This window comes from Sus scrofa, chromosome 7 (genome assembly GCF_000003025.6).
Source record: "Sus scrofa isolate TJ Tabasco breed Duroc chromosome 7, Sscrofa11.1, whole genome shotgun sequence".
Classification (NCBI taxonomy): domain Eukaryota; kingdom Metazoa; phylum Chordata; class Mammalia; order Artiodactyla; family Suidae; genus Sus; species Sus scrofa.
Genome location: NC_010449.5, coordinates 44,016,718 through 44,025,769, shown reverse-complemented (window position 1 = coordinate 44,025,769; position 9,052 = coordinate 44,016,718). Strand labels below are relative to the sequence as shown.

Here is a 9,052-nt window from a genome sequence, read left to right as displayed (position 1 = left end):
AGTACTCTCTGAGTTATTGCAAGCCTTTGGTTAATTTTTCCAGAGCTCTGAAAAAGTAAAATCTGCCAATTTTCACTGTCTGTTTTTTTCCATTGTTTTCATGAAGGGGCATATTATCAGAGGTCTTTATCTCACCACTTTGGTTGATGTCACCTTCCAGGATAATATATAAACTCTGGGATTTTTTTTTTCTCTAATATACCATCAGCTTGTAGCAAATTCTAACTTAGCAAATTTTAAGGTTCAATGGATATTTGTTGAACAACTATTACACAGTGACATCTTAAATTGATCTTCTGCTATTTACTGATTATTTTTTTAAGGATAATAATTGTTAGGCAAGTAGATTGATCTCACTTTCCTTACCTATAACCTGAGAGTATTTTACTAGAATAGCTAAGTGGCTTCACATTCTTTACTAAACTATGGCAGATTCTGTGACTCTGTGATTCACTTTTCTGATATTTTATAGCAATAAAAAACATCAGGTTTCCTAGAGTAATAGGCCTTTTAGCAGACTTGCATAACAGAATCGTTAAAAATGCATCTGTCAGGCTCTGTTCTAGACCTACTAGAGTTAGTACTGGACGTGTTCTGGAAATGCTGAGGTGGGGTCTTACAATGTTTTTCACAAATCCTCTGGGGATTTTGATATAGCTAAAGTTTAAGAATGATTATCCTATATGACTCTGTAGTGTCAGAGAAGTGATGAATTGTTCTGGGTGCCATGTAATACTTCCAGCTCTTCCTCATGTATCTGAAATAATTGTCTTGGGCAGTGTGCAAATTGGATCAGAAATCATTTCCAGTTCCACAAACAGAATTAAAAACATTGGCGCTAGAATTGTGAAATCAGATGACATAGGAAATTCATTAGTCATATTTTAAAACATATTGTTTAATCTCCTATACTCATAGTGATGCCAGAATGATGTTAACTTAAATAATAATAAATTATGTGAATTGAAATAAATCACTCAACTGTCCCACCCCTAGTTCTCATTGATTTCACCTGTAAACACAGGTGATATCAGTGGAAGTTTTAGCTGCAGTATCTTATGATTCAGATGGTCACTAATTTAATACAAAGAGCATAAAATATTTACAATTATGTAACATGTTATAAAGGATTTGTATTACCATAACATTTTTACCTGGATGTTTTAGCAGTCCAAACACATATCCCTTTCAAGTCCCTTAAAGACTGGGTTTTCATGAGAGTCTATTTAAAGTAACACAAGCAGGTTTTACTTTTATGAAAAAAAAATGATAATAATTTTTGTGACTCTGTTCTTTGAACATAGCACTATTCAACCAAGCATACAAATGTTCTTGCTATTGATAAGCCTCAGTAGTTAAAACCACTTCCCAAGAGAATCTATAAATAAAAGCTTTCTCTGTTTCCTTATTTGACAACACCTGACTTGAAAAAGAAAATCTATTGGCACTTTTTTCCCCTAGGAAACTTTTTACCATGAAGATTCATCTCTTTTTCTTTATTCTGCTCTTTTGGGTCACAATTTTACCAGGTAACATGGAAATGTTTATGGGCATACTTGTGCTAATGAATTTGAGGAGGCATCAATTTTTTCTTGTTAAAATATGGTAGTAACATAGGGATTAAAAGGTTTTTATGCTAAATGCAATGTGGTACTCTGGATTGATCCCTGGAACAGGAAAGGGGAAAAAAAGATAATAGTGGGAAAACTGATGAAATGTGAATTAAGTTTGTAGCATTTATTGTAACACTGTAATGTTAACGATATTACAGCAATATTAATTTTTTAGTTTTGATCAATGTACCACAGTTAGGTGAAATGGTACCATAAGGGGAAATTGGCCTCTATTATCTTTGCAACTCTTCTGTAAGTCTCAAACTATTTCAAAATAAAAAGTGTAAAGCATCTGCAGATCAGTACATTAGTCTCATCATCTTCATTCTGAAACACTTAGCTACCATCAATTCTTGCTGGAAAAAAATATTCTTTTGCATAATTGACTGGTAAGTGATAGGTGGTTCAGTGTTAGCGATGTATTTATCTTTTCCTTCATTTTAATCTATGCCAGTGTGCTACTTCCAGTTTGGGAAGACTTTCTTAATATTCTGTCCTTGGTACTACAAGCAGATCATGTCCCTTGCTGACCTTTCTTTAAATATGTCTGGTTGCTGCCCTTCTATCTTTAAGAGCTACAGATCACATGACTGTTGAGTGTAATAATTGCCCATGAGCTATATTTTTCATGAGATTTTCCCCCTCAAGGATTAGATCTTCATATCAGGTATGTAATGAGATTTTCTTCTCCTGAACTATATGTAAGTATGACTTGTTCAGAAATAAAGTAATAAGTTTTAGAGATGGAGAGATCATTGGGTCTACTTCCTTCTTCTTAAAGAGTTTCAGATGAAAGAGTGAGCTCAAGTATGCCCAATTCATAATACTGGCCCTGAAATTAGGTTCAATTCACTAACTCTCAGAAAAATATTCCTCCCATAGTACCTGGATGACAGGTTTAGGAGAAATGGAAATCATAAGAGAGGCATAGGTGAATGAACTAACTTATTCTTTCATGTTATAAAATCCATAATGACCATCTAAATTGTTCCACATAATAATCTAAGTTATCACTTAAAGGTTGAAAGTGGATAAAATTCTACAGAGGGGCCAAACATTGATGAAGTAACAAAATAATAGTTAATTGTTAATTTAACTTAAAAATAACTTCCTGTCTCTCCATTCAAAAATTGTTGGAAAATGATCTCTGGATTTTTTTTTCCCCAGACCTATAAAATGCCAAAAGGAAATTCTACACAGATTCATATAGATTTTAAAATGTGATAAATCTTTTTTTTTAGTTTTTTCTTTTAATTTCAGTAATAGCTAGCATTAATAGATCACTATGTCAAGTGTATCTATGTTTAATAATTTATTTTTCCTTATAACAGCTATATCAGGTGCCCCTAATAATGAGTAATGTTACTCATGCATTTATCAACAAATTTAAAAATTGTGGATTTTGCAGATTTAGAAATTATCAACCACTTGGGGGATACAGTAGCATAGATTATAACATCAGTATTATGGACTGTGTGTGTGTGTGTGTATGTGTGTGTGTGTGTGTGTGTATTCAAAGTGAAGCCATTGTTCTTGTTAATCATGCATATACCAAACTTTCAGAAAATTCCTAGCATTAGAGATAAAAATATACAAAAGTAAAAGAAATATGTCAAGATGCACATTTTCTTCACAAAATTAGAAAAGGCATCTATGAATTACAGACACCTTAGAAAATACTGAAGCAATAAGAATCTTGTCTTTCATTTTGTAGTTCTCCAGCATATGGTGGTTGAACAAAACTGGATAATAGTAAATGTTTTCTATGTGACTCCTAAGAGTTCCTCAGCTATTTTTCTAAATTTTACCTTCATATAGTGAAAGCTCTTACTCAGTCTTCGTACAAAAACTCCCTTAGACAGTTACAGATGCAAAGGTGTCTGGATAAAAGCCCTTATATTTTCTATGCAGGGAAATTTACAGTGAAGCCACTGAGTTTTCCTCTTCATTTTTTAGAGGTTATAAAGGTACCCAGTGTCTAGAAAGGAAATATTTTTTCACTCCTACCTATTATTTTACTCTATTTCTCAAATTGAAAACTGTGTTATTGCCAACCACTTTTTTTTTTAAAGTCTGATCTGTACTTTAGATATAGAAGAGTATAGTTTTGTGCTGAAAGGGTAGTCATGGTTTTCCCCCATTTCTAAGAAGGTGAATGGGAGCCTAAAGAGTAAAAGAGCAAGTCAGGGAGAATAAAAAGAAACTATGGGTTGAAGATAGAGTTTAGGAGATAGTGTGCCCATTTTTAACTTATACATTAGGTAGAGTTGTATATATTGTTTAAATATTTTAATTCCCTAACATGTGAAAATGTTATTGATGTTATATGAATGATACTGTGAAGTGCTTTGTGAGAGTGATGGAGAGATGATTTTCTTGCAGGTGATCAGCAGAGATTTCAGATAGAAGATAGGATTTGAACAGTGTATCCGAGGATAGAGATGGTATATGTTTGGCTTATCACAGCATGCTTAGAACAGTGGTTTTCAATAAGAGGAATCTTTGTCCTCAAGGGGACATTAGGCAATCTGGAGACCTTTTAATTTGTCACAACTAGTACTATTGGCATCTAATGAGTAGAGACCAGGGAGGCTGCTAAATACCTTTAACTGAATAGAATCACATCCCGCAGCAAAGAACCACCCCCAAAGATCCATAGCACTTATAGTGACAAACCCTGCCCTCCAGACTGTCACAGAGTTTGGCAAGAAATGGACTTAATAGTTGCATGAGTGGATGAATGCTTGCAAAGATGAGTATTCATGATCCAAACATATAGGCTTGAAGAATATTCATATTTAGAGGTCAGATTGAAGAGAAAGAAGAAAATAGTATTTTTAGAAAATGAAATAAGACCAAGAAGGAATAAGAAAAGGGTGAGGTCTATTTAGGGTGGTTATTGGACAATGGTATCAAATGTGACAGAACTCTGGTAGAAAGTGAGTGTTAATTCAGGTTTCTACCATTGGCAAATCATATATGGGCTTGAGGATAGTAACTCCTTAAAAATTGCAGAATAAATAATGATATTTAGAAGTTAGCATTTAAAGTGTGCAGAGTCAACTATTTTTTGGCTACTCACACTCACTGTTGGAAATGGAGACAGAATACTTAGGCAAAAAGACCTGATCTTTAAAGGAATCACTGGACCTCAAATCTTAACGGATAGCAGAAACTAGTGGCCAAGATTTATTTGCTTTCATACCATGAATATATATAAAATATTTGAGTCTGCCTTTTGGTGAGCCACTGCAGAATTTAGAATTCTCCCACTTTAGTTTTTCCTAATCTCACTGTATCATAAAGTGAGTGCTTATCCAAAGCAATGTTTATATTATAAAAGACTCCAAAATAAAGATCTTCTTTATAGGTCAGCACATAATGTGAAATACGAAATTAAAATAGATTTGGTTTAGAATGGATCTTACAGCCTGTCTATCCAACATCCCTCAATTCCCTGAGCATTTCCAACTATCCTAAATAATCAGTTTCTAGTGAGAGTCCGTCTCAAAACTACAAGATGGAGCTGGGACTACAAGTAACTTTAAAAATCATGCAGTGGCCAAAAATGGCCCCATAGTCTGGTCATTCTCTCACTCTTTTTTTAAAGCAATACTGTCCTCAAACATATTCTAAGTTAGTTTGTTTCTTTGGGGGAAGTCAATCTCAGAATATTGTTGTAGGAATTTAGATAAATTGCCTAACATTCCCTCTCCTGACATTAAAGAAAAGTCACATCAGGCTGCAGTAAAAAGCTCTTAAAAGAGAGCTCAGAAAGCACAACATTCAGTCTAAACAATGCGTGTGAGAGCAGAAGATAAACTACATGGACTTCTCGTATTGTCAACTTTGAGAACAAGCTTTCCGTTGCTATCCGGTCCCTTGTGAGGAAGCAAGCTGGCGCTTTCCAAGTCTTCAGTCCAAGACACTTTCTAATTTCCAGGACTGACCTTGCTTCAAAGAGCAGTCCATCCACTTCAACTTTCCTCCGTCAAATTCTCACGGTCATAAATTAGAAGGGGGGTTTTTCTTTTGCCCTGCTCTATGATCTTTTGCTTCTCAGCTTTTCTCCTTTTAAAATACGGAGGTGTGACAGCTAGATTGCTAATTCCAGTCGTTGTTTCCTTCTTACAGCCAGAAAGAGATATCCTCAGTATGGTGGCTTGGATTTGAGGAGAGAGTGCAGAAGGGGCAATGGTCGATGTAAACTTGAGTGCCGTGAGGGTGAAATTAGGATTGCTTACTGCATGAGACCTGCAACTTATTGCTGCTTGCAGAAGTAAAAATGACAGAAGAAAAGAAAGAGACACATGCTCCAAGAAGAGAAGACCACTGTTACTAAGCCTTCCTTCCCATCTTTTCAGCACATCCTTCCAGGCCTGTGTATCACTGTCATACACAAAGAATTAAATAAAAGTTAAGAGTGAACCATTCAGAAGTGGTTCGAAGTCACCCATGCATCTGGTGCCTTTACATTGCATTTCCTCTTGATCTCTTGGTACCAGAAGCAAGCACGATTTAATCTATGCAAGTTCTTCAAGAACGGTGCCACGTCTAGGTGCCCTGTGCTAGTTTGACATACACAATGTGGGGAGAAACCCTTGGTCAGGGAGAGGGACACACCTTATTTCTGAGATACAAGTCTCCAGTAGAGAGGCGCTGTTATTGTGCGACTAAACACTTCCTATAGATTATCCCATGAAAAAATATAAATCCGCTGGGCATGGGAGACTAGACCTTGTGAGAGCAATTCCTTCTCTTGAAAGACACAGAGCTGGAGTGAGAGAATGACAGAGTCTAAAGGCAGAGGAGCAGAGGAAAAGCACATCAGCTCTGATTTCCATCTGTATTTGTCATGGAGTGGAGAAAAACGTGCACCAGGAAATTGAAGAGGGAGTGCCAAGGGAAGAGAATCATTTCCTAAGGAGAAGCGACTACATCTAATTAGATATTTTAACCAAAAAAGTCAGAAACTATGGCCAAAAGCTGAACTCAGCCCCTTGTCCTGAGAGGTGACTCTTTGGGGAGATGCACATGGCAGAAGGAAGGAGGAGAGACCCTCTCCCTTCAGCCCCATTCTGCTGACCTCCTCTCATTACCTCCCCTGAAGGTCCCAGATGTTTTCCCAAAGTCCTAGCAGCAATACATCCATATCACACATTTTCTACTCAAAAAATGTAGATTCTGCTCCTTTTATCAATTTAGGAATGCAATTTAGGAATTTGTATTCATTTACAATTTTTTAGAAAAAATGATTAATACCAAAGCATAGTAATGAAACAGAAACATCTCTTCCTCCCAAAATAAAATTAAATCTTTTGGCGTTCCCATTGTGGGGCAGCAGAAAAGAATCCAACTAGGAACCATGATTTTGCGGGCTCAATCCCTGACCTCGCTCAGTGGGTTAAGGATCTGGCATTGCCATGAGCTGTGGTTCAGAAACCATATTGCTCTGCTGTGGTGTAGGCCTGCAGCTGTAGCTCCGATTTGACCCCTAGCCTGGGAACCTCCATATGCTGCAGGTGCAGCCCTAAAAAGCAAAAAAAAAAAAAAAAAAAAAAAATTAGGAATTGAACTAAAGGAAAAGGAAATTGGGACTTGCACTCAGAAGGGTACACGTATTTCAGGCCCCAGGTACTCTCTTGATGTTTTTGTTATGGCTTCTCATCCCATTTACTAAATGCAGATATGAGACCAAAGGTCTGTGTTTGTATTAAGCATTATCTATTATAGTGAAATGCTTGGGAAATAATTTTTCCCCACTTATATAAAGTTTCTAGATCTATTTCCATCACATGGGACAGTTTAATTTATAGTTTTGTTTTAATAAATGTGAGTACCCATTAGGAAACATTTTTTTGTAGGCATACATCAGGCCCTTACATGCATGGCCTTTCACATTTTCATAACTTGAAATGGATGTGACTGTCCAGTGTGTTTCCTTGCTGTATAAATATCTTCAGAAGTATTTTTTTTTTTTTTTTGTCTTTTTGTCTTTTCTAGGACCACTCTCGTGGCATATGGAGGTTCCCTGGCTAGGGGTCCAATCAGAGCTCCAGCCCCTGGCCTACGCCAGAGCCACAGCAATGTGGGATCTGAGCTGCATCTGTGACCTACACCACAGCTCACGGCAATGCCAGATCCTTAACCCACTGAGCAAGGCCAGGGCTCGAACCCACACCCTCATGGTTCCTAGTCGGATTCGTTAACCACTGAGCCACGACGGGAACTCCCTTCAAAAGTATTTTTACAATATTCATTGAGGCTGAGTTTCTCAACCTCAGGATCGCTGATATTTTAGCCCAGATGATTCTTTGTTGTGGCAGCTGTCCTGTGCATTCTATCTTTAGCAGCAAGATGCTTCTCCCTATCTATAGATTTTACTGGCCAAGAAGCACACTTTCCCCTACTTGTGACAGTCAAAAACATCTACCTGCATAGCTAAATGTCCCCTTTGAGGCGGCGGTGCAAAATCATCCCCTTGTTTAGAGCCACTGGTTTCTAATTAAGCACTCATTCTCATAGAAATTTAAGAATAAAAATGGAAGCCAAAAAATCAATATTTTCAGATAGTAATTTTTCTGTGTCTTATGAGAACAAATATCAATTTAAATTTTTCAAATATTATTAGAAGTGAGCTGGAAATGATACATCAATGTCCCCAGAAAAAAATTAGCCTGACTTTTGAACAATAAATATATTGGCCACATTGAGAAGGAGATGAGTAAAATGAAATACTTGAGATGAAAGTTGGATGATCATTTACTCTACCTAACCAGATACTGAGCTATTATTACATCAAGGCTCGAAAAGTAGAATTGAGGAGCCTATTCATAGGGGACAAAATAGGAATTGAATTTTCTTAGAGTTCCCATTGTGTCTCAGTGGTAATGAACCCCACTAGTATCCGTGAAGACACCTGGCCTCTCTCAGTGAGTTAAGACCCAGCATTGCCATGAGCTGTGGTGTAAGTTGCAGATATTGCTCAGATCAGGATCCTGCATTGCTCTGGCTGTGGCATAGGATGGCAGCTACTGCTACAATTTGATCCCTAGCCTGGAAACTTCCATATGCCATGGGCATGGCCCTGAAAAGTAAAAAAAAAAAAAAAAAAATTGCGTTTTCCAGTGGTCAACAAGAAGTGGTAGACGGTGAGAGGTTCCTTAGAAGAACCTCTGCACTTGAAATAGTCTGTACTGTAGACCCTCCCTCTCTCTGTTCTTAACAGAGAAAACTAAAACCATCTAAGTTTCTAGGCCAGGAGTTCCTTTCGTGGCTCAGCGGTTAATGAACCTGACTAACATCCATGAGGATGCGGGTTCGACTCCTGACTTTGCTCAGATCCTGGGTTAAGGATCTGGTGTTGCCGTGAGCTTTGGTGTAGGTCATAGATGCGACTTGGATCCCGCATGGCTGTGGCTGTGGCATAAGCCAGTGGC

At 37.2% G+C, this 9,052-nt stretch overlaps 1 protein-coding gene across 1 annotated transcript; it reads left to right on the top strand.

Moving 5' to 3' along the window:
* Window positions 1,448–6,065, top strand: DEFB110 (defensin, beta 110 locus). The gene is made up of 2 exons (NM_214443.1): window positions 1,448–1,529; window positions 5,748–6,065. The coding sequence occupies exons 1-2, from the start codon at window positions 1,475–1,477 to the stop codon at window positions 5,894–5,896; spliced, it is 204 nt and encodes a 67-aa protein (NP_999608.1). The 5' UTR covers window positions 1,448–1,474; the 3' UTR covers window positions 5,897–6,065.